This window comes from Polyodon spathula, chromosome 2 (assembly GCF_017654505.1).
Source record: "Polyodon spathula isolate WHYD16114869_AA chromosome 2, ASM1765450v1, whole genome shotgun sequence".
Taxonomy (NCBI): Eukaryota; Metazoa; Chordata; class Actinopteri; order Acipenseriformes; family Polyodontidae; genus Polyodon; species Polyodon spathula.
Genome location: NC_054535.1, coordinates 107,089,419 through 107,116,136, shown reverse-complemented (window position 1 = coordinate 107,116,136; position 26,718 = coordinate 107,089,419). Strand labels below are relative to the sequence as shown.

Below are 26,718 nucleotides of genomic sequence, written 5' to 3'. Positions count from 1 at the left end.
AAACCTTCACTTTTACAATGGCAATGAGGAGGTCAGTGACAGGGCTGGAATCTCAACATAATAAAAACAGAAATGTTGCTATTCATTTATATTCCAATAAAACACATGCACACAAAGTCCATATTTTAGCAAAGTTTTAATAAGTCAAGTCAAACATAAAAATACTGAAAACGGCAAACTTGTTTTTTTATACAAATCGCAGTGGTTCAAAAAATTATTACAAAGATTTTTTTTTTTAATTTATTTATTTTTACAGCAGCAAAACATTGATTGTTAAAAAACAAAAAGCCCTTTAAAGTGTTTTGTTGTTGTTACATTTTTTTTTATTATTATTATGCACAGAGAAGCTCTAAATTATTAAATTTTTTAAAAAGTGCAAGAGTTTACTTAATTGTCACATCGACAGTACGAAACAGCATAGAAGAACAGAACCCAGACATTCATGAAAGGAAACACATGGTCAGGACAGGGCTAGTTATGAGAACATGGGTTTCATGCGAGCTGTATACAGTGGCAAGCAGTATCAAACAGGGGCCTGACATAGCTAAGGCTAATATGTATTTAAAAAAAAAACAAGTGACAAAGAACAGCTGTGAACAACTCCATAGGGTTAGAACTGTTCTCCCATTGCCTTTACAAGAAAAAGTAAAACCGAGGATTATAAAATAAATACCATACTGTATGCATGATAGATACGTGGGGAAAGACCTCTTATGCCAGAGCAGAATCTATACTACCTTCTGCTATTTGAAAAGCAAGCCACGCTAAGTGAACTGCTATGATAAATAGTTTTTGCAATTATAAGAGCTCAGGTTTTTAAACCCTGTCTCAGCTATTAGTAGTGATTTCTCTTTTTGTGTCAGTGTGTGAGAGCCACGAGATCACCGTGCTCACACCAACATGCTCGGTCTCTTCACTGTCCCATCGTCTATCGGGCTGAACAAGGGTGGATTACAAGAAAACAGGCAACAGTGTGTGAGAAGGCACAAGTAACGTCATATACGACAGTGGGGAGGGAGTTCGATCTCCCTTCGCTGAGAGACACAGAGATGGGCACCGGGACATATAGTATCTCTTTTCTAACTAAACAGTTCTGCTTCTCCGGTTGTGAATCCCATAGTATGGAAGTGGAAGGCTCAGGATCTGTGGGTTTTCCTAACTTTATTATTATTATGTACACTTCATGACAGTCTCATGCGCAAACTGATCGCATCCTAATAAAGGCAGAAAAGAGCTACCAGTTTAAAACTCAAGGGTTTCAAAACTACTGCTTTACTAAAATTAAAAATAGTAAACTTGTGTAACAACTGCCAAGAAAGCTTCATACAGATCAGCAAAGACTAGTGCTTTCCTATTGCTAGCTTATAGTGCCTGTCCCTGTGACCCTGCGTCCCTGCTTTAGGGCACAGGATTAATACTGCTAAGAAATCTACAATTCAGGACTGATTACTGAGCAAGAATCAAGATCACCGCCCTATTGCCAAGTAAATCAGATATTAACACTGTCCGTGGGCCGCTTAGTAAAACCTTAAATACAATACTATTTGCATTAAACATACACGTTATTTCCTAAATCATAGTTTCTTATACAATTACAAGAGTATTTCAAGTTATATATATATATATATATATATATATAGATATATATATATATATATATATATATATATATATATATATATATATGTAAGGGAAGTGCTTGTATTTCAAATGCATGTCATATACTTTCAGAAATGTATATAAGGGTTGTTTTATAAAATACTGTGGATTACAATAGATGCATATTGTAATATGTAATTTTTATATATAGATTTTTATACTGTAAGACTTGAAATTAGCAAAATCTGCAAAATGTACATGGCACAGATTTTGCATAATTACTATATTGAGTTTATGTCCAGTATATGTATACTTTAAATAATATACGTAAACATTTGTTGCTGTAAAAAAGTAATTCCAGACATTTCTTGTTTATACTTTATATTTCATATCCATGTGTTTACTCACAAGGACTGAACTCATGAGCCATTTCAAAAGCACTGCACTGTTACTCAGGTAAGCTAGCAGTGTTAAGACAATGAATAGCTCATTGTAATAACCAAGTCTTTACAAAAGAAATTTGCACTTCTTGCTAGCATGACAACTTCGTGGCAGGTGTGTCCTTCACTTAGCATTTTCCTGTAGATCTTTTATAGTTTTCAAGATTGGATTTTCACTTTGAAAACAGGTTAAGCCACTGGACCTGCTGAACTAAGCAATCTAAGTGACTTGTGAAAATGTCTAAAACCTTGTTATTACCCCTTTACATGTAATGTCATTTGAATGGGTATGAAACAGCAGTTCAGTGATTGGATTGCTCATTGAATGGGGCTGCCTGTGATCTATAAGTGTGTAAACTAGGCATGGCCAGGCTGTACACCTGCAGGAACAAGATGCTTGTCTCAAGATACATCTCACACACTGAAGAGATTATATAAAGTGCTCTTAAAACCCCATCAAAACACACGCAAAAAACAAACACTCGCAAAAACTGTCCGTTACACAAACAAAACCGCTTGAGGGGAAAGAAAAGTGAAATGCTTGAGTCTTGCATCTAAAGCATGATGTAACCGGTAAACCTATACTGTACCTAGACTAGTATTAGCAATATAATAATAATATTCATAATAGCAACAATACCAGTGACAATAACAGTAATAATAACAATACTGTGACTAAGCAAAACATTCCCTTCTAGAGCCTTCACTGCCCCCTCGGTCTGGAACTGTAAGTCACTGCAGCTTCTTTCCTTAGCAAAAATTCCACCACAATAAAAAAAGGTATCAAAACACCGTCACTTCCTTTAAAAAGTTAGTGCAAATCAAGAGAAGGAAAGTAAAGCGTCAACGTTAAGCAGATTGCATCACCACCAGCCGAAGCAAATCAACTGCAAGAAAACTACAATGTCACCAAAACATCTCAAACTAAATGGTGGCAGGGCATGTTAACAGCAAAGAAATGACAACAGCAATGATGCTGTCCTGGGATCCTAAATCACAGCTCATATCCTAACCCTAACCACCTGGACCAGTCTGTAACCCCCTAAAAAAACAGCTCTTCACTTGAACCTCACTTTAACACTAACCCTAACCCCAGCTCAGTCCATCACACCTAACACTGACCCACTCCTAACTCCTAGTCCTACACTCTAAGTCCAGGGGACTCTATCCTGTTTCATTCCAATGCGCATACGTTCTGTATGGCTAATACTGCATTCTAGAATGCTGCATTCAGCTTCTGTATGGCTAATTTTGCATTATAGAATGCTGCATTCTGCTTATGTATGGCTAATTCTGCATTCAAAAAATCAATGTTGAGGGATCAGTTCTGAAGTTAATTCTGCTTTGTCCTGTTTAAACTCTGTAAAAAAATATTTGCAGTGAAAATTCATGCTTTTGCTTCCTAGAGAACCCATTTTCAACCAGCTGGACATATTTTTAGCAGAAGAAAATGTGTATTTCTAGTAGTAATAACAGTTTAGACTGAGCACTGCACTGCACTGTCTTTTGGTGCAGCCCAGCTACTCTGCTCTCTTAAACCCACACCCTGTACTGCAACCACAACACGGTTTGAACTCAACCCAGCTCTCGAATCAGCAGGCTCCTTGAAACCAGCTCCACAAAGACCCTTATAAAAAGTTTACCATGCTATCTGTGCCCTTTCCCTGTGATTTTAGCATAGTTTACCTTGGTTTGCCATGTGTGTTAATATGCTTTATCAATCCTTGCTTTTCTTTACAATACTACAGTAAATACATGGGGACAAGTATGCAGTAGCATTGTTTCTTTGTGCTCTATTACTGTACTAAACTTTTATAAGGAAGACTTTGTACTAATATATATATATATATATATAAATAGACAGGCTTCAGTGAGTTACAGGAAAATAATTCCATCCAGCGTTTCTGTGACATCATAAATTACTCACTGAAGAGGCCCATCTATTATTTTACATAATACATGGATACCCTTGTGATGCTAATATTAAAGAAGACGAGGTTCAGCAATAGTTTTTTTTTTTAAATGTTTCAGTGCTGTACAGACGTTCTATGTCGTTATCCGTTTCTCTGAGGTACGAATGTACCAGTTTTACAGTTTTTTCTTTCTTTATTTTTAAAAACGTATTCTCTTTTTGTTGATCATTAATAAACATTTCTGTACTGTGGATGCTGTCCAGACATTTTGTGTTTGAATTGAAAGTGATGGTCTTGAGGAGTCGAATGGGTCAAAGTTCAAGTATATTTTCCTCTAGAGGAATTATCACTTTTTGACGTCACTACTGTGGTATGCAATGCAAATATAGCCTTCATCCATATATTATTCATTTATTTAGAGCAAAAATCTGTAAAAAATAAATCAATCTGTATTATGTTATGTGCTACTTGCAGTAAAATCACCACAATTTACAGTGCAGTGCAACTGTAGGTCAAGGAGAGTAACTAATACATGTAAACTTAATATTTGAACTGCTGGTTGCTAATCAGTAAGTACAGCAATAACATAGGGTTAGCCCTTAAAATTCCAACAGGGGTTCTATATATGCATACACATATAGAGACGCTACACTTAGTAAAGCTATTATTTCTGTCATATTACAGCTGAAGTTATTTTAATATTTTTAGCATATTTTTTTCCCAAGTCATCATTACGTTGTACATCTTCTACTGTCCTGTGGATGTCAGGAGTAATATTGTGCTTGATTAAGATTCTTCACCACTCCACTTGAATGCAAGACTTGCTAGTCTAGGAGACGCCTGAAGGAGGGTTTTTTGAGTCGGGCATCACGAGGCAGAAAGATTGCATGACTGGTTGTATTCACCCCAAGTCTAATCTAAGGTAGGAAGATGAGGGACCTCTAGTTTCCAGTTGAGGTAAGCACAGGTACCCAAGAACCGTGGTACCAGCCCATTGTAAAAGGTAGGTACCAGTTCCATATTTTCTCCCTGAGCCCACCTCTAGATCCTGTCTGCCCAGTCACGCAGTGAAGAAGGGTTCCTGTCTCAGAAGAAGCCACTCTAGCTCCCTGCTGTCGGAGTGGGAATCAGCTGCAGGACAGAGGTTCAGAAAGGGTGGTATCAAACACCCTTTTAAATCCACTAATTCAATTTCCAAAGCTTGTTGTCTGCACCTCCCTGTCCCTGAAGTTTATAGGCATGTATTCCGTGGAAATCTATCTTTTGTCCTTTCACGGTATCCAGACCCCTGGGCGAGTCATATTTTTACTTTCCATGTTTGTAGTGTTCACAGCTTATTTAATTTAGCTTACCTTCTGTGGCTTATCAGTCAAAAATATAAACATAAAAATCAGCTGTCTTTTCATGGAATGTCTAAGAAGACTAAGTGCTCCATTTCCCCATGCCTTTGTGGCCACACCAAACAGGCCACCCCCTCCAACCATCCACATCCCTCCAAACACACACTTTCATTGAAGCCTCAAACACACAAAGCACAGGCCAAGTTAGGACCAATCAGACACCACAGCCAGCCATTCTCATCATTTTATCTTGTGTGACGTCACCGGGTAGCCAGTTTGGACAGGAACGGGAGGTGGATGGGACCCTGGGCTGCTTGTCTGTTTTGTCCCCAGAGGACAGCCCTCCCCGGTGGGTTTCGGAGGGGGATTTGAGTGGCTCAGGAGACATGGGGTGAGGAGGAGGAGGAGGAGGAGGAGTGGCGCCAGAAGCACCAGCCGTGCTTGATGTGCTGCTTGCGAAGGATCTCCTCCTCCCTCTCCCTCTCCTTCCGGGAGCGCAGGTAGCTGTCCTCCTCCTTCAGGTACCAGACTGGCGGCCAGCGCTGCTTCTCAAAGTGCCTCTGGTTCTCTGCAGAGACAAAATGTGAGAAAGCCATGAGGATTCTCTCTCCAACGAGACACGCATTACATTCGTACTGTCCCAAAAGCACGGAACCTGCATCAACTGGAAAACGGGATGCGTCTGGGTGTTCTGGGGGTGTCTGGGGGAGCAAACCTTTAGAAATACTATGAATATTAAACACTTAACTGGGCTAAATTTAGAAATAGTAATACACTTCAATGACTTTTTCAATGTCACCCTGAGGGAAAATAATATTGAAGACACTGAAAAAGACTTATTGTTGAAACGTTTGACATTGAACTTAAGTTTCTTTTAAGGTTTCTAAATGTAGCCCTAATGAAGGTTTAACAGTTATGGTAACACATGGTTATATAAAGTGTACTGAATACTGTAAATAAACTGTGATAGTTACACACATTTTTCAACTTGTTTTTCAGATGTTTAATAAACATGAACACTTCATGCATGCAAACATGTTTTATCGTAGTCTTTTAATTGAATACATTATAAACCAAGACGTATCTTTTCAGTCCCAGCTACTACTACAATCAGTATTTCTCTGACCTTTGCTCAGCTGATATTCAGTGTGGGCTGCACTGCTCAGTCACATTTCTAAAGGGATATTGTTAGTGATAAAGGTTTGTGAAACTGTCCTACGCTCAAGCATGCTTGCTATAGCGAGCTGACTACAGGATTTTGCAGTATTCCTGGCCTGTATTGCAAGGCATTTTATAGGAGAAAGGATGTGTGAACATACATGAGGTGAAAAATTAGATGATGCAGCAGCTAATTCAAAACACACAATAAAGATAAAGAAAGGAAGCAGAAACGTAGACCAGTGGCACAGGAGAACAAAAGAGCAGTGTCTCAGCTCAGCTCCTTCACGTCACACTCTTTAGAAGCAGGTGCATGTTTTCAGAGGGGAATGCAACATCAATAACAGGACTCAACCTCTCTTTTTATTAAATGCAAAACCAGTGCACGGTTTGAACTGAAAAGCATTTTGCTTAACCTTCACATTAATCTTTGTATAGTCAAGGAATGTTGCATGACCCAAAATGATTTCCAGTCACTGTAATATTCTTCGAACTGCATGGCATTTTTTATCTGATAAAACCACAGTGACTGGAGCTGTTGAGAGGAAGCCTGGTGTTTTTACAGTGCAAACCACCGTCACAGGAAAACAATCTAGTAGCCGACATGAATACACTACCCCTAATGTCTGCTTCCAAAAGCATTTCCGTCTATTGAATCAAATTGAATTAACAATCTAATGTCAGGAAAGACACAGGCACGTTGGCCTAATGGATTTCACTGTAAACAAAATCAAAATCTCAGAGCCAGTTTGGCAACTGGACCACTCTCAAATATGTGTTCCAAACCTGCTAGTGGTTCTGATTGGGTTTCCCAATTGTACTTTTTAATTATTGTCAGTCACGCAGTGCTGTGGTTGGAAGCTAGTTCAAACACAAAGGCAGGAATAAAAACTACCAAGAAACAAGAGAACAACCACTGAGCTGCTCCTTCCTGGAGTTTTTATTCTCGCTGTTTTTATTCCAGCATTACTTTTACACCACGTTACTGATTTTCCTTTTTCTTCAAACCAGGGCAATCAGGAAGTGAGGGGGTGCACAGTCAGGAGGTGAGGGGGTGCACAGTCAGGAGGTGAGGGGTGAGGGGTGCACAGTCAGGAGGTGAGGGGTGAGGGGTGCACAGTCAGGAGGTGAGGGGGGCACAGTCAGGAGGTGAGGGGATGCACAGTCAGGAGGTGAGGGGGTGTGAGGGGTGCACAGTCAGGAGGTGAGGGGGTGTGAGGAGTGCACAGTCAGGAGGTGAGGGGTGCAGGGCTCTCACCTGCAGACATGGCTTTCATCTCCTTGCGAAACCTGCGGCAGATGCTGTTGTAGTTTGTGCAGATGTGATGCAGGCACCACGTGGCCAGCTGTTTTGCGTTATGAAACTGAAATGAAATAAGAGGGGAGACTCAAGGTACGGTTTTCATACAGGGTAGCCCTTCTCAGAACGCACTGCTGCTACTTCCTACTTTCCAAAATCTGCCGTTCCCCTGTAGACAGTCACTGAACTGGCGCTAACCATGGCTTTAAACTTCATTTACTCCATTTACTTACCTCTCTTATCACTGGTACTCCTTGATCTGCAGTTATTTGCTTGTATGTTATACTACAATTTGGAACATGCAGGTATTTCAAAGACAAGGCTATAGATCAAAAGATGCTTATCGGTACCCAGTCACTTCCTGTGCTACAGTTCAACCTCAATCCAATTGTAAAGCAGCAATCAGACCATGTGACCAACAGCACAGGTACCAGGATGCAGCAGGTCATGTAAAAGTTTGCGTTTGTATTTTAAATAGGTCCTGAATTCATGTAAAATGACCACGGTAAGGCAAGATTCTCTGCACAATAAAAGGGGTAATACTATTAATAAAGCTGGTAGGAGAAAAAAGTTACTAAGACATTCATCTTAACCTCCTATGGAAAACAGTGATAAACAAGAACATATTCATACAGTTCTTATTTGTACTGTTCACCCCAGTATAAAAGGTCCCAAACAGTGAAAGCATAGGTAAGTATTGTAAAAAATAAATAAATAAATAGGGAGGTCAATTAAAGCATATTAACAAATATAGCAAACTATGGTAAATGCATAGTATAACCATGGGAAAAGCGCAAAAATACTGTGCAAAACTACTGTGGTAAGCTTTTATAAGGGAGCTTACCTGAGCCATCTCCAGATACAGCAGCACCTTCTGGTCGGCATCCTCTCCAGCTTTCTGCAGCTCGTCCACCGCGTGCTGTTCTGTTGGGGAGGAACACAAGGGGGAGGCTCACTACAGCTCAGCTCAGCTCACCTGTCAATACCCTGATCACCTGCAATCACCTCATCTGCATTTACAGCATGTCAAGTAACTTCTTGACCATTGACCAGCTTTCATCAATTTCAGGCAAGGGATTTCAAAGATATATCGTTTAAGTCCAGCGAATCAAAGGCCAGAGCTACTCCTCTATGACCTAGACTTTGACACCATCAAGAGCCAAGAAATATCAAACTCAATACCAATTGGATGAGCACTTCAACATAAGATAAAGCTTAGGAGAGAGTAACAGACAGCCCTTGAGATACAAACAGACTTTATTCTCTTTAGTTAGGGCAAGTGGTTGCCACGGCAACATGCTAATTCAGGATGTCAGCTCACTTGGGAGAGACGCTCTCTGTCTCGCTTCTCAGTAGCCGTGGCAGACAGCTGGAGACAGACTCTGAGGCACAGCTCGCTGCGAATAGCATACAGGTAACCCTGCATGAACCAGCAACGAAGAAGAACTAGACTGTCAATCGTGCGCAAAAACACCCCGACTTGGGGATTTTAATCTCAGGGATTTTTAACACAGTACAACCTACTGTATGATAATCATCAAATACGGTGTATGTAAACCACGAGAGGGGTACTAACAAAACAACAAACTGAATTTGGCCAGGTCAAGGATGAAAAGAGAGAGACAGACAAAATCAGAGAGGACAGCTTACTCAAAAGAATCAAGAAACAGCGTCTGTGTTTCAGGTGGCGAGTTGTTTCAAGCACTGTCTTAGACGGTCCCCTGAGTCCACGATGCATCAAGGATTGCAGATGCTCACACCTCTTCCCACGTGAATGTATGTCACTCTCTTGCTAAATTCTCCCTGTCTACTGAATAATGCAGCTGTTCTGAATGTATTATTATTCTGTCTGAAACAAGTTTGGTCAGGGGACAGCTGGACAGCCTAATCAGTATCAGCTGGTGCATTCCTTCACACAGCTATTTAAAATAGGACTAGAACTAGAATAGAACTACTTCTTTCACACCTGAACATTTCATTCATAGACCCTTTCTGAATTAGTTTTTCGTTTTATTTAGTTAAATATCCATCCTTGTTAGCTCTCAGTGGTTGAGGGTGCTAAATATTTTTTTCTCAGCTACAGAAGAACATGAAGATGAAGAACATGAAGATGAAGATGAAGAAACACTGCACAAGAAACATTAAGAGCCACTAGGGAAAATTATTGTGGATGTTTTGTGTATGATCTACACAATGTCAGGACCCCTCCCCACCGCACTCGCACACACTGGCCCCGCTCTGACCTGTGAGTGCGACGAGGCGCGGCAGGCACAGCCGGTTGGCCAGCATGACCAGCTCCATGGCGTCCAGGTCAGGGGTCGGGGTCAGCAGGCCAGTGTACAGGTACTCCAGCACGGCGCGCATGCAGGCACAGTTAGTGTTGGGAATGGAGACCTGGGGAAGAGAGAGTAAACATTACAAACCACTTCCATCTGCAGTCTAATCACACCTCTCCAAGCACTGCCTCTCCAGGACTGGATCTCAAGTCAGGGAGGGAAATGGAAAAAAATTAAAATCGCAGCAAAGTGTAATAAAGCATTATGAAAGCAAGGTAAAGCAAAGGTTAAGGAATAAGGAGACATGGCAAAGCATATTAATAAACATGGCAAACCAGGGGAAACTGCAAAAATACCATGATAAACCTGCAGTAAAATAGAGAAAATGTGAGTAACCAACAAACTCAACTGTAAAATGGCATGCTGTTTAGCTGTGGTTCTTGTGTGGTAGCTCTAGGGTTGCAGCGCAGGTACTGTATAGAGCTGGCCAACAACATGATATTGCTGCATTGATGCGCTGCACTTTCAGTCAGTCCACAGCATCCTACTGATTCACACTGTTGACGAGCCCGGATTTAACTTAACGTTTTTAAAGCTTTGATCTGTCTTAAGGTACCCCTCCCAGTGGGTGTCCCGACACTCAGAGATGCAACAGCGCACTGGAAAGATCAGGTTTCAAAGAGCTGAGCCTCTTCAGATGAAAGAGCTGCTGGAAAATAAACATCAAAGCTCCCCGATACCTAGGACAGCATCCCCTCCAACCACATGGTCCTCCACGGCAATGCAGCGCCACTTTATCGACAATGCAATGGTTCTGTACTGAAGCATCTACATCCGCTGGTCATTCCAGCTAGATAACTGAGTGTGAACACAGTTGGGTGTCCCGAGCTGAACGTGATGCACCTGTAACAGGGCAGAGGCTGTGTGTGAACCGGCGACCCCACACAGCACAGACAAGCATCTTAATCACTGTGCCAAAGAACCAGGCTCCTCTGCAATCATGGATATACAGCTTTTAACCTCATCGCATCTCTCTGCCCTGGAGAGGAGGATCAGGAGGGCTTCTAACTGCTGTGCTCCTACTCTCTGGAATACCCTGCTGGGACAGTCTTTAAACCTTGCCCTTAAGACTGATTTGTTTTACTTACCAACTGCCCTCCTTTCCAGCCCCGCTTCCTACCAAAAATTTGCCACTAATAGTTCTAAAAAAAATACTACTACAACAAAGATGTAAACAGCATGCTTGCTGTTCAAGCCAAACACGTTATGTGAAGGATTAAAAAGTTCATTAAGAAGGGAATGGAAAGTGCTGCCGCTTCAGATTGCGCCACAGTTATTCCTCCATCCCCCCTCTCTCTCTCTCCCACCGGCTTTCCTGAACACAACACAGCCTCTGTTCCTCCGGCCTCCTTCTCTCTCATTGTAGAGCTGATATATAAACACAAGGCAACACATTGGCCACTCAGCTACCACAGCATGTTAGATTAAAAGAGACTGCTTATTTAGAGTAATGGCAGCTAACTAAATCATTTCAGAAATCTTACCTGTCGTGCAACTCCATTCAATATATACGTCTCAAATGTGCAGATTTGAAAGAAACATGAAGAAAAGGAATTTTCCATTTTAAAACAGGATATCTGTACCACACCATGTTAAAAACATCTCTGTTTGCAAGTTGTGCTTTCAGATAGTGTTGCACTTCCTTGGTTATTTCAGTCTGTGGGTGAAATTGTCTCCGCTCCCCAAATTGTCCACGGGTGAAATCACTTGCTTCCCTTGCTTCATGGTTTTAGAGCGACTAACCTCATCTCATCTCACCGGCAGGGGAAATAATCCATAACAGCAGTATTTCACACAACACTGCCCATTACATTGTCCCGAAATGTCTAGGTGCAACTCTAGAGCAGGTCTCTCATGTTGGTCTGTACATAGAGAGAGTAAGTACACTGGCTTCTTTGCTGAACAGCAGTAGAAAGTCTGTTTCCATTAATAGCTACAGTAACACACGCTGTGCCATCCAGCATTACTGAAAGTGGCACGGGGGCATGACGCAGAGTTGATATCCCTTCTGGCAGAGGACTCAGAGGACTGATGGGCGTTAATTTCCAGTGGTTTTGTTTTGCTGCTCTGCAATCTTCTCCCCATGTTGATGCCAGTGTGTGGCAGGCCAGGAGCCTTGGACATGGATGGGGTTTTGTGTGTAAATATTGGAAAAAGTGTTTTGTAAAATGTGTGTACATTTACTGTAAATAAATTATGAAGTACCTGATGCTCCTGGGAGAACCTGCCTGCTGTGTGTGACTACCAAGTGTGGAATCTAATCAGAAGGTAGGTGTGTTCCAGCGAGGGCATCAGGTATAAAAAGGTCCCATTTATTAATCTCATGGAGGCTGCAAAGCCATAAGCGATGGGCTGAAGATCATCCATGCTACCCGGACACAGAGAATGAAATACTTTGATGAAATCCACCGATCGCCGTGACGGTGAACCGGAATCGGAGCCAAAAGAAGAAGCCAAAACCACAGCCGGATGTATAGCCAGAGTCGAGTTTGTGTCTATACAAGAATAAAGATTAGTTCAGGGGTGGTAGATCCCCACACAGTATAGCGAGATGTATGAGCGGGACCCATGTGTAGCGAACACTGTTTTCACTGCACCTTTTATTTGATTGTTTTTTTTTTTGTCCAGGGCTTTATTTTGCATTTCCTACACTGTGTTCTATGGACTCTGTGTGCTACCACTGCTGGTAGTGTTGTGTGAGCTGTCTGAGTCCGTCTGTCAGGGGTGTCCACCCTTTTCTTGGGCATGAACCACAACAAAAGATTTCACTGTGAGGCTTGTACCATACCCATATTTAGCCATATTCAGGATGCACCATAACAACAACACAGCAGGCTAGTGAGAGAAACGGAGTGACCTGGTGGACACTAAGAACAGCATGAGTACTATGCAGCCAGCTCAGGCACTTTCAACACATGTTCAACTCTCGGTGATGCAAGTTCATGAAGGTTTTAATATTGTATTTGTTTTTCACTAAAGCACCCTGCTAAAACAAATAGCCCAACATCCCCTTCTTATGCTGCCACATACAGTCAATAGTTAACTCAACGTATTGCATCAGCGGCTCTGTGTATGTGCGGTTCCCAAGCAGGTGAAGGCGGTATTGTAGCGCTTACAGGTGCTGTGTCGGGTCTATCAAGCAAAGGAGTCAGGCAGACACCAAACAGCTCTTTCACAGAGTGTTTACTGAGCAGGCAGAACACCAGTCAACACTCAGCACAACACCCACGCTGTCACTCGCACACCCAGCAAACAAACACTCAGCACAACACCCACGCTGTCACTCACACACCCAGCAAACAAACACTCAGTCACTCACACACCCGACAAACAAACACTCAGCACAATACCCACGCTGTCACTCCCACACCCAGCAAACAAACACTCAGCACAACACCCACGCTGTCACTCACACACCCGGCAAACAAACACTCAGCACAACACCCACGCTGTCACTCCCACACCCAGCAAACAAACACTCAGCACAACACCCACGCTGTCACTCCCACACCCGGCAAACAAACACTCAGCACAACACCCACGCTGTCACTCACACACCCAGCAAACAAACACTCAGCACAACACCCACGCTGTCACTCCCACACCCGGCAAACAAACACTCAGCACAACACCCACGCTGTCACTCCCACACCCGGCAAACAAACACTCAGCACAACACCCACGCTGTCACTCACACACCCAGCAAACAAACACTCAGCACAACACCCACGCTGTCACTCACACACCCAGCAAACAAACACTCAGCACAACACCCACGCTGTCACTCACACACCCAGCAAACAAACACTCAGCACAACAACCACGCTGTCACTCACACACCCAACAAACAAACACTCAGCACAACACCCACGCTGTCACTCACACACCCAGCAAACAAACACTCAGCACAACACCCACGCTGTCACTCACACACCCAGCAAACAAACACTCAGCACAACACCCACGCTGTCACTCACACACCCGACAAACAAACACTCAGCACAACACAGCCAGAGATGGAAACAAAACATAAGAGCTATAAAAACACTACAACAAACACATAAGTGCAATGTGTGTGTCTTTCAGCATGAACCACTGTAATATAAATACTATCTCATGAAAACAAAATAAAGGTTCTGTGTCTTTTGCAGAAAACAAAAGTATAAAAATGGGAATGGTATGAATATGTATGATGCATCCATCTGGTTAGTGTGCCGTTTCGAGAGGTGTCTTTACCGCACTGTACAGCAGTCTTTCTTTAGTGCAGGCCTTCGTCTTCACTGTTGAAAGTGAAGTGCCTTCCCATGTGACACACAGACACACAAGCACAATGACGACTGTCTTTAGAATTATAAAACTGTTAGATCACTTGCTTTCTACCTGCTAATCAGCTGTTGAAATTCTGAACTCAGGTCGTATGTTACTGTAAACTCCTAGTGTGATCTTCATAGATATACGCATGTGAAGGATGAGCTCACACAGCAGGAACATGGCGCGCGGAAGTATTTTTTTTTTTTGGGGGGGGGGGGGGGGTTGCCAAGCTGATGCTTACGTGATGCGTATTTTAAGATCAGTGATTAAATTGTCAGTGCCAAACTACACATTTTAGCCTGAGTCTTTAGTGGGCTCTCACAAGCAACATGTGGCTCGCAAGCTACGGATTACACACTCCTGGTCTACATAAACAGAATCTGTTCACCTGTTCAAGTTCAACTTCCGTCTCGATCTCCTGCTTGTCACTCAACAGCGAATGCACGCCCCCACATGGCACACAGCTACCCTGTCACACAGTGGTTTTTTAAAATGTTTTTAAATTTAATATTTTACTTAAGTTGTGTCTTAAATTTGAACAGCAATATGACAGAGAGCGCTTATCTTTTTAATTTCTGCTTCTCTTGAAGGATAATAAAACTCTTAACCTCCCTGGTCCGCAGGGTAGCAGCCTCAATAAAGATCACTCGCCTGCAGGGGCTGTTTACCCTCTGCGGGGGCATCAGCAGGGGACCTTGACAGGTGTCCATGCTCTGCCTCAGCAGTTTGGGCCAATTAGTAGAATGTCAAGTTCGACAAGGCCCCCAATTATCGTTCAAAAGGTCAGGCCATCGAAAACCAGGTCAGGCCAGCGATTTGAAATTTACATTTTTAACCTACAAGGCTAACTAGGGTCACAGCCCTTCATACATTTCTGACCTACTGGTTCCCTGTCAGTTTGACTAATCTCTCAGGCCAATGCAAACAGAGGCTGGTCCAGTCTAAATGTTACGAAAGTCACCTGTGATGCTGTCAACCTTGTCTTTCAATTAATGTTCAAGAAAATGGAAAAAAAAAACAATAGCCAAAACATTTTTCAGCTTTTCTGCTTCATGTTTGAATGATAGAATCCTTGATGGGAGTAGAATCTGCAGTCTGACGGCAGGACTGAATAGTGCAGCCCTAGGTGATGCTATGCAGATGTAAAATCCATCCATCCATCCATCTATCTATCCATCTATCTATTTATCTACATGTCTGCCTTCTATCTATCTAACTATCTGTCTACTATTTGGGTCAGATGAGACTAGGACATTTCAGCTGAGTCCCCTGTTTGTCTGGCACAGACACACACATGGGTGTAGGAATGTACAGAATTCTGAGCACTCTGGTATCTGATAGGCTACAAAGCCAGGCACTCACTGCATGTGTGTGTGTGTGTGTGTGTGTCGGGAAGAGGAGAGAACTGGATCAGTATTCACCTGAGAGTGTGGAATCTATTTTAAATCATGCTAGTGATTTACTGACCTCCTTACTAACAGCACTAGATACAGCACCCAAGGTTCCATGTTAGAGAAGGTTTATAGGTGCTGTTCCTAGGATTTGCAGCTGTTTAAATCAGTACATCAGAGGACACACAGTTGGAAATAAAGTGGATGCAGACTAGGACAGGTGACAGGAGATGCTTCTTCAGTGCACAGGGTGCAGTGAGGGCATGGAATGGGTTACTCTGCCCTGATATTGATGCTGAGTCACTAGGATCCTTTAAGACCATTCCTGAATGGTCTACCCATTTTTTAACTTCATGTTCTTGTGTACAGCAGGGGGGGGGTTGTGGATGGCAGGCTTGCCCTGATAGTTCACGTGCGTGCAGTACTGTATTAAGACTTGCAGTTTAATACACCACAAGTGGTGTATGTGGCAAGTGTTTTTTTCTTTTTATCCAAACCAATTAGCGCTCTAGCAAAAGCAGGTCACCATGGCCTATATTCTAACATAACCAAGAACTGCACCAAATTCCACCATTACAATTAAATGAGCGATTCTCAAGATACAATGATGGGTGCCTCCTCGTCACAGAGACATTAACCCTTGCAGGGGATGGAACCCTCTACAGTAAGAGTTACATTAACACAGGGAGGGACGTGCTTCTTTACACAGACCCCAAACTACTGCAGGATTACAGCATTACGCAGGGTTATTGCTAATGTAATAAATGCAATGCAAAGGTTTCACCCAATTAATTCAGCTAGTTTTAAAAAAGAATTGCCAGTACATCTGTTTATCTGTCTCTCTATCTGTGAACGTACCCATGTACAGGTGCGCCCCCAGAACTCTTTCACACGGGACGCACAACTGAACCACACAAACATCCCTTCTCATGCCGATAAAAACTCTGCATCACCATGCTGGAAGGTGTTTCAGCAAATCACAGTGCTGCATTTTTGTTCTTTCCTGAGTTTCACAGCACCTACACTGTCATATTAAAAACTGCAAACACACTGCATCACTGTTGCCCTTTCTAAAATGAATAAACACAGCGCACTGCCATCGAGACAGAACAGCAACTACACGGACTGCCTAACAGACCACAACAAGAAACGCTACAAATAACCCTTTTATAAATAGACCACCAGACTGCCAACACACTCACAAAGTCCTGACATTTAGTTAGGGAAACATGTGTCAACAGTTTAGTTAGTTTAGTTAGGCTCTTCGTAAGAAGATAAGATTTGTTTTTGTCATCGTGAAGTGCAATGACCGTCTCCCGAGTCTGATATTTAGGTAATCTGCACCCTGCACTCGGTCACACCCAGCCAAACAGAAACCCCTTAAGAATAAAAGATAAAGGGAACCAGCCGTACAAGCAGCTTAAGGAAATGCGCATCATTTAATCAGTTTATTAATGTCATTACTAAACAATAATAGAAACCATGGAAATAAACAATAAAACATGTTGCATTTATTGTTTCTCAATGAGATTTATAAAACAGGTGAAAAATCAATGAATCAATCAATAAATACTGATGTTCTAATCACTATGTCAGGTTTAAGAAACATAGAACTTATAAAATAATAATGTGGGTCAGAACACATTACCACATAAAAATATCTCAAGTTGGTTTAGAGCCGCAATGCAGACGTGGCTGCGACACTTGTGCATTACAGCTCAAAACCAACTTATACTGTGTTGTGAGATATTCTGACTTATATATTATAGGGTAACTTCTCTGTCATCAAGAATATACATCTCACAGGCAGATGATTAGCAAGCCTTTAAATATTTACTGCAATTTGAAGGAGACAACACATCAAAGAAGCTACCAGGATAAAAAAGCAAATGGGTTCCAATTCCAGAGATTTGTAATACCACAATACTGCAGTGCAGTGAAAGCAATCCATGTATCTGTTTTGGAGAACGGGCAGGTGCTTATAAAACACTATGTAACGCACCGGTTTAACATTGCCTGGCATTCGCACTGAATGAGTCAAACCTCCGCCGGACTGCTTGGACCGTTCCTCAATTTCAAAATCACCAGCTAAAAACAAATCAATTATTAATGATTGCCTGTGTGTTGCACCGTCAGGGAGCTGATCTTTCATGGGCTGTTTCTACACAGCTCAGCAATATGAAAAACCACGGTCCTGCAACTACATCCACGGGCGTCCTATTTCTTGAGTGAGCTCACCAACATGGATTGAACACGTAACACTATACAGAGAGATTTCCCCAGAGCCAAGACCTCAGCACAAACTGAGAGGGCCGGGTTCCTCGCCTCAGAATAACTCTTTACCTTTGTACAGCTAGAACACAAGCCTTTGGAGCACTGCAGCTGCACACTATATATGGTACAGTTTACAAAGGAAGCAGCATTTGTGAAGTTACACCTACTGTAGATTGCAACAGCAGGTGTAGTAGCAGCATACTTGATGCATGCATTATGGGCAAGTATATACATGTGACATACAGACTGATGGACAGGCTGTGTCCATAAACCGTGAGATTCGGATTCTCTCAATAACTTGCAGGAGAATGTCCTAACCAAGTCTCACCAATTGGAGAAGCGGTTCTCTAGGTATGTGTAAAACTATGAAGTCTGATGTACAAACCGTACACGCGTCTCCAATAGCTCTATTTTTCAAGTCATTTTTTGATGCCCAGTTTAAATGCATGGCACTAAACAGTCTTCCCCCCCTCTGCCAGCATCTCTTCATGGACAGACTTCAGTGGTGCTTATCCTTTTTGGCTAATACGATAATATGATTTAACAAAATTATTAATAATATAAAGAGGACACCAACCCTAACGGGTACAGTGAAGCCCCCAAGCCCTGCGTGAACGACACCCACCTCCTCAACGTAGCTTTCCAAAAAGGAACCCCGGAACATAGCTGCCATCCAATCACAGCTGGAGATCAGCAAGGGCTTGTGGGCGGGCAACTGACCATCATCCAATCGGAAGACAACATCTAAAATAACAGGGAAAACTATCTCCACATGTGTCATCGAGTGTGGACACTACAGACAGACAGACAGACAGACAGACAGACAGAGTCAGACAGCTAGACCGGCAGACGGACACAGATATTTGTTTCAAGCATCACTTCACATCGCTGGAGCTTCTTAATTAGCTATGAGATCCCCAGGATCCCTTGACATGAAGAGCACTGTAAAAGGCTACATGTGTATTGTATTGTATCTATAAAAACAGAATTAGCTAGCAATTACATTAACAAATAACCCACTCAAGTGCTCTTCCAACCCCCTCGGTTCTTTGTGTCCAGTGCGCTGAGCATGGCCTATTCTCCCAGGGTGGTCTGTTTAGAGCCCTTCAGACTTCTTTCAGTTAAATCACCTCACTGTAAAGCCAATCTGCTCTACTCAGCAGCTCTGTCTGAAAATGACCTTTACTGTAAAACATCATAAGGGGGCGAGGAAGGAACTGTTCTGCTTAGCCCTGCGCTACTGGATCTCTTTGATCAAGCAGTAAGCTGCTTTTAAAAGGACTGATAACCAAGGCTTTATCTTCTTACCTCTTATTAGCACTAGTCACACTACTACTGCCCCCATATAAACTATACAAAGATCTTAATGTTCTTTGTTTTGTTTTTACCTTGTTTTTTTATTCTATTGTACAGGTATGACGGAATACAATAAAAATACTGGAGTGGAGAGGCCCATAATACAGCATTAAGATATGCTACTGTGCAAATCATTAATAGACTGCTCTTTCTGTAATTGTGGTATTACTGTTTGCACACTATATATTAACTAGCATTGAAAAGCAATGCTAATTAGCTGGTTGAAACCATATTCTGGACAGTACTTAAGGGTGATGGATGAACACTGATATAAACAGACAGGTAATATAGGTTGATAGACAGATTAGACATACAGACGGGCAGCCCTGACCTGCAAAGGTGCCCTTGACCAGGCACTCCTTGATGCGGTTGGCACGGCGCACATGGAAGGCCTTGGTGATCTCCTGGTTCATGAAGCTCTCCTTGTTGAGGATGTTGGCCACCATCATGCGCAGGTCAAACACCTCGAGCAGCTCGGCGATGGAAGCCACCTGCATGAGGTCCCCCCGGCTCTCGTCCAGGCTGCCGGTGTACAGGTAGTTCAGCACGGCCTGGAAGGGGCGGGGCTGGATTAAGCAGTCTATGGACACTACTGTCATCACCCTCTCTCGCTTGGTCACCGGGTCTTCCACCCGCTCCAAGTACATCTTGAGGAAGCCCCGGCCCCAGCCAGAGAGAGTCCGGCCGACACCCACCCCGCTCGGCTCCTGGGCCCTCTCCGGGAGGGGATTGTCGCTCTTGCAAGCTGTCAGGGTGCCCTGGTGTGAGAGATGCCTCTTAACAAAGTGGTGACTGCCTCCTCCCTCCAGAGGGTCCTTGTCGATGTTCAGGCTCTTAGTGCGGCCGGCCTTCTCCTTCCCTCCCCTGCGCTCCTCCTCCAGCTCCTCCTTTTCTTCTTCCTGTCCCTCCTCCTCCTCCTCCTGCTGCTGCCACTCCTCCTCCCACTCCTCTTCCTCCCTTCCCTCCCAGTCGCGCTCCATGATGAAGAGGTCATAGAATTTGGAGCAGGAAGTGGCCAGGTAGGCCTTGTGAGCGAAGACGTGCGTGGTGCCACCCTGCAAAAGGAAGAGGACGTCAGCGCAGAGGGGCACTGAGAAGAGGGTGGCTGGCCCCTCCCCGTCACAGGGGGGCGGCTCGGGGATGACAATGATAGGAGGAGGGGGCCGCGGCGGAAGGAAGGGGGCTTGCAGCAGAGGGCGCTGCACCTTCTTCAGGTGGGACTTCCAGAACTGCAGGTGGCGGCGGGAGATGAGGGCGGCACGGATGGCGTTGTCAAAGACGTCCTTCACTCCAAACTGCGCCACCACGCTGGTCTCATAGTATGGCACCCCCAGCTCCTTCGCCACCTCGTGACCCTTCTCTGGGGGCAGGATGTCTGTCGGTTTGATAGGCCTGAATGGGACAAAACATAACAGCATTTTATAAGTTTAATATATGTGGCATGCTCCATGGGCAAGCGTTAGACTACAAACACTAAGAACACCAAGTGAATTAATACATTTTCCTGAACATTAACCCTTTGAGTAGTACAAACATACCGGTACATCATTAAATTAATGGTCCCCAGGGAGTACCAAAGTACTGGTACATTATGCAAATTTTGAGCTTTCAAATTGAATTACTGCGGCTACAAAACTGCTGATAATCTGATATTGTAACACTAGGTGTCTGTAACACCTTGTAGTGGTCTCTTGCGCCATCTGCCAGATATTTACAGAATTACGCACAACAAACCTAGTCACACAATGTCTGGATAACGGCGAGAAATGCTCTGTGGGAAAGAAGTACTAGAAATTATATTGAATGCCGATATAAATTCTTCTACTGTATCAGGTGTTAGTGAAAATATCAGTGAAGAATATTTACCTTCGAGTGGCCCAAGCTCAGACAATGTGACAAGGATCACTGAGCTACTTTTTCCTCACTGCCTTCACCCTCACCACATGTTTACCTGGATATGATATATACCGCTCTCTCTCTCTCTCTCTCTCTCTCTCTCTCTCTCTCTCTCTCGACATGTTGTTGATCCTGATCGTTGTTTATTGATTACCTGTTATTTTTAACCTTTCGCTATGACAAAATAACAATTAATATTTATTTGTTTTGTTTATTTTCTGTAAGAAATAGTTGTTTACATATTTTCATTGTGTTAATGATCCCTGAACATAGCTACAGATCTGTCCCTACATGTTGACCTGTGTATGTACCGTTAAAAGTGTCCTTGTTGATTAACAGAACGATATGCTATATATATATACACATAGCTGGTCAGACTGCATGTGACAGAAGCAGTGTGGTCCAGTAGTTCAAGTGGAGTTCTGGTAGGGGAGCAGAGGGACAGTGATGGAAGCAGTGTGTCCAGTAGTTCGAGTGGAAGGCTGGTAGGGGAGCTGAGGGACTGTGATGGAAGCAGTGTGGTCCAGTAGTTCAAGTGGAAGGCTGGTAGGGGAGCTGAGGGACTGTGATGGAAGCAGTGTGTCCAGTAGTTAGAGCGGGGTTCTGGTAGGGGAGCTGAGGGACTGTGATGGAAGCAGTGTGATCCAGTAGTTCGAGTGGAAGGCTGGTAGGGGAGCTGAGGGACTGTGATGGAAGCAGTGTGATCCAGTAGTTCGAGTGGAAGGCTGGTAGGGGAGCTGAGGGACTGTGATGGAAGCAGTGTGGTCCAGTAGTTCGAGTGGAAGGCTGGTAGGGGAGCTGAGGGACAGTGATGGAAGCAGTGTGTCCCAGTGGAAGGCTGGTAGGGGAGCTGAGGGACTGTGATGGAAGCAGTGTGTCCAGTAGTTCAAGTGGAAGGCTGGTAGGGGAGCTGAGGGACTGTGATGGAAGCAGTGTGATCCAGTAGTTCGAGTGGAAGGCTGGTAGGGGAGCTGAGGGACTGTGATGGAAGCAGTGTGTCCAGTAGTTAGAGCGGGGTTCTGGTAGGGGAGCTGAGCTGAGCCAGCTGGGAGACGCGGAGTGTGAAGGCGCTCCTTACTTGGCGAGTGGTCGGCGGGCACGGTTGACTGCGTCGAGGTCGGCATAGCGCAGGTCCAGCTGGCAGCCCACCAGGATGATGGGAGTACGAGGACAGAAGTGCTTGATCTCCGGGAACCACATGGACCTCACGTGGCGCAGAGAGTTGGGGTTGGCGAGGGAGAAACACAGGACCACCACGTCTGACCTGCCACGGACAGAGAAAGAGAATGGGATAGCTGGAGGAATATCTGCCAGATATCCTAGATTTCCATATAGTCTCTCCTGAGATCCTATGGTGTTCAATGGTAAAGCAGGAGCTCTCAGCTGCAGTAGTTAGTTTCAGTAGCTATTAGCAGGCAGCACAGGTCAATGCCTGTGATATTTATCAAGCCTGGTCTGAGGGTGATTTCACAGGAGCCTCTCCTAACGATAGAAGAGAGACCATTGTTTAGTTTTTCCAGCTTAGTATTTCAATCTCTGCTGTTCTACTGACAAGCTGAAATAGATATTTAACTTTGTATGGCTCAGACTTTATCATCAAGGTTTTCCTTTATTAGCGAAAAATAGCATTTTGGAGGTTTCCCTGTGGTTTTCCCATGGTTACCACTGTTTATCACAGTTGGCAATCTTCTTTTTGCCATGCTTTAACCACACCCCTCGGTGCTTTATTACATTCCCCATGCTTTTACCACGCCTCTCTGTGCTTTATTACATTCCCCATGCTTTTACCACACCCCTCTGTGCTTTATTACATTCCCCATGCTTTTACCACACCCCTCTGTGCTTTATTACATTCCCCATGCTTTTACCACACCCCTCTGTGCTTTATTACATTCCCCATGCTTTTACCACACCCCTCTGTGCTTTATTACATTCCCCATGCTTTTACCTAGCCTCTCTGTGCTTTATTACATTCCCCATGCTTTTACCACACCCCTCTGTGCTTTATTACATTCCCCATGCTTTAACCACACCCCTCTGTGCTTTATTACATTCCCCATGCTTTAACCACACCCCTCTGTGCTTTATTACATTCCCCATGCTTTTACCACACCCCTCTGTGCTTTATTACATTCCCCATGCTTTTTACATTCCCCATGCTTTTACCTAGCCTCTCTGTGCTTTATTACATTCCCCATGCTTTTACCACACCCCTCTGTGCTTTATTACATTCCCCATGCTTTAACCACACCCCTCTGTGCTTTATTACATTCCCCATGCTTTAACCACACCCCTCTGTGCTTTATTACATTCCCCATGCTTTTACCACACCCCTCTGTGCTTTATTACATTCCCCATGATTTTACCAGCCTCTGTGCTTTATTACATTCCCCATGCTTTTACCTAGCCTCTCTGTGCTTTATTACATTCCCCATGCTTTTACCACACCCCTCTGTGCTTTATTACATTCCCCATGCTTTTACCACACCCCTCTGTGCTTTATTACATTCCCCATGATTTTACCACACCCCTCTGTGCTTTATTACATTCCCCATGCTTTAACCACGCCTCTCTGTGCTTTATTACATTCCCCATGCTTTTACCTAGCCTCTCTGTGCTTTATTACATTCCCCATGCTTTAACCACACCCCTCTGTGCTTTATTACATTCCCCATGCTTTTACCACACCCCTCTGTGCTTTATTACATTCCCCATGCTTTAACCACGCCTCTCTGTGCTTTATTACATTCCCCATGATTTTACTATGGATAACTTTTCTAGTGGTTGAGCCTTAATAACATCATCTAAACAGCAGCAGGATTAGAACGAGATACAGAGTGAGTGTGTTAGTATGCTCCACTGAGACAAGCAGCAGGAAGGCAGACACATCACTGAAAGAGGCTATGAACAGAACTTAAAGAAAGAAAAGAAAGAAAAACAACTGTTCCAGCAAACCAAAAGCTGTTCCCTTTTTATGAGAGTTTACCGTGTGCTAAAGCACAGAACACTCTGGCTGGCTATCTTTAGACTGCTCACTGCCTGTCACTAACCATGAGTGATTGAACAAGACAGAGCCCTGCGACTCACAATTCAAGATGACCACTAGGAGCCCTGCTGGACTCCAGCCCCCACAACTACAAGAAAACAACAACACAAAAACAACATTACTAAAGTCTGTCCAAGCCAGGAACCCAAGCAAATCTGAAATCTTGCTGCAGCAGAGTATACGTTTAAGCTATTTTAGATGGTACTCAATCTAATTTGACAAACATTCGAACATGTTTACTGATCTAGCACAATAAGGCGGAGCTCTACTCTGAACCACATACTTTTACCCAGAATATCTGTCTGCTGGTCAAGTGACTTTTGTATATAGCTCTGCAGCTGTTTGCATATCTGGAGCAATGCTCTGGTAACGTGGTTACAATACCGCTGCACACTGGATTATAAAGCCATGGAATGACAAGCCTAAATAGGAGTGGATCAAGTCACGGGGAATTGTGAATTACAGTAGACAGGCTGCTGAAACTCTGAATACTGTCCCGGTTTAAATATTTAATATCTACTGTGAATTATTTATAATACACCATGCAAACACACTTGACACAAAAACCATCATTTTACCTGCAGTATTTAAACAGGATGTGTTATGTGTGACTTCCGAGTTTGTTTTAATAAACTATATATATGACTTATAATAATGAACATACTGTAGTTACTTTAACATAATAGAATAACTTGTATTTTAGGAAATAATTCTTATTTAATAAACATTAGTAATTAAATGATTTATCTTAATAAGAATAATTTTCACAAAGACATTTGGGATATTTGAACCATTTGTAAATTCAACTAATTTAGTAAACAAAAATATTATGTTATGCATCACCTTATATAATTAACTAATTTGGCTTCAAAGTCTGCTGTAAGCTGCTGAATAATGTTACATTAACACTGAATCACAAAAATGTGACATTTCGAAATTTAACATGAAATACTGTACTACTATTATGGTTTTCGCTATTGTGATATCATTTTGTAGCTTTTTTGATTACATGATGTTGAATACAATACTTTTTTTTATTATGTCTCAATCCTACAAATCTAGGTGATGCACAACTTTTAGCCATAACTGTACATTAATTCAGACTTGGAACCAGTTATCAACAGACAGGCCCATGCAGCTTCCCCAGCTACATTAGCCTGTGTGAAAGAACTGCTTCTCATGCTGTGATCTGGTGAGGTGTGTGGGAGATGGTAGGGCACACACATCATCCAGGTGTGATCTGGTGAGCTGTGTGGAAGTCTGTAGAGTGCACACATCATCCAGGTGTGATCTGGTGAGGTGTGTGGAAGTCTGTAGGGCACACACATCATCCAGGTGTGATCTGGTGAGGTGTGTGGAAGTCTGTAGAATGCACACATCATCCAGGTGTGATCTGCTAAGGTGTGTGGAAGTCTGTAGCGCACGCACAAATCATCCAGGTGTGATCTGGAGAGGTGTGTGGAAGTCTACGCTACAGGTGGTTGTTACACAGAGGCAGGAACAGAACATTTTGAAAACAAAAGTTTAATTCAGATCCTGTTCTAATCGCAGTGAAATACACTGAAGGAGCCCTAGTGCAACCAGTCACAGACCACAGCATTACAAGCAATGGAAACACTGCACAATGGTCTTAATACAGTAGCGCACTGTCCGGTACTGGTATGGAACTCCAATGGGTTACCCATGTATACTATTGCTATGTGGAATTACGAAGATGTGGTGCCGAGCCACGATTCCACCAAATAGCTTGTACCACTGTAGTTTTACTTCTCAGCACAGAACAACAGCTCCATCACTGGAGATCATTAGGAAAAAACTTAGTAGGCTAGTTCACTTTGAAAAAGCCCCAGTTTTTAAAGGCATCGCCAGTATGCCATGGTACGGCTGCACTGTAAGGGAGAGTAATCTCCTTTGCTGGACCGAAGATGGCTGCATTGTGGTGTGAATCCTGGATCGCTGCAATCAGCCTGCAGTGTAATTATGCTATCGGCACACATCCACTTCCCTTTGCTTCATTCTTCTACACTCTCAGCCACTGCCTAGACTCTCTCTCTGTCCATGCCTCTCACCCTCTCCCCATGTCCCTCCCTCCGGCATGGTTTACTCATGATCCTCTTCAATGAGAAGATCAGATTATTTTGTTCATTTTAAGGGAGGATTAAGGGATTTTAAAGAGCTCTTGTTCACAGCCACCTCATTTCAGCTTTGCGAGGTGATTGGGTAGAGAGGTAGCAGCTTGTTGGACGACTTGTGGCAGACAGTTTAGTCGCTAGGAACACTCCGTGTGTTCTAAAACAGAGCCGCTGGGACTGGCGGCGGCACACCCAGCTGACTCAACAAAGTGTTTAAGCATCTGGC

General features: G+C 43.3%; 1 protein-coding gene across 4 annotated transcripts in view; it reads right to left on the bottom strand.

The window, feature by feature from the left end:
- Positions 1-4,323: 4,323 nt before the first annotated feature.
- rhobtb4 (Rho related BTB domain containing 4) overlaps positions 4,324-26,718 on the bottom strand; it is a 61,834-nt gene continuing 39,439 nt past the window's right edge. For all 4 annotated transcript variants that reach the window (XM_041238917.1, XM_041238906.1, XM_041238897.1 and 1 more), the window contains 7 exons: positions 22,393-22,578; positions 19,750-20,810; positions 18,688-18,806; positions 9,994-10,144; positions 8,595-8,674; positions 7,709-7,814; positions 4,324-5,860 (listed from right to left, as the gene is read on the bottom strand). In XM_041238917.1, the coding sequence (XP_041094851.1) occupies positions 5,670-5,860; positions 7,709-7,814; positions 8,595-8,674; positions 9,994-10,144; positions 18,688-18,806; positions 19,750-20,810; positions 22,393-22,578 (1,894 nt within the window). In that variant the 3' untranslated portion in view covers positions 4,324-5,669. The remainder of the gene's footprint in view (positions 5,861-7,708; positions 7,815-8,594; positions 8,675-9,993; positions 10,145-18,687; positions 18,807-19,749; positions 20,811-22,392; positions 22,579-26,718) is intronic.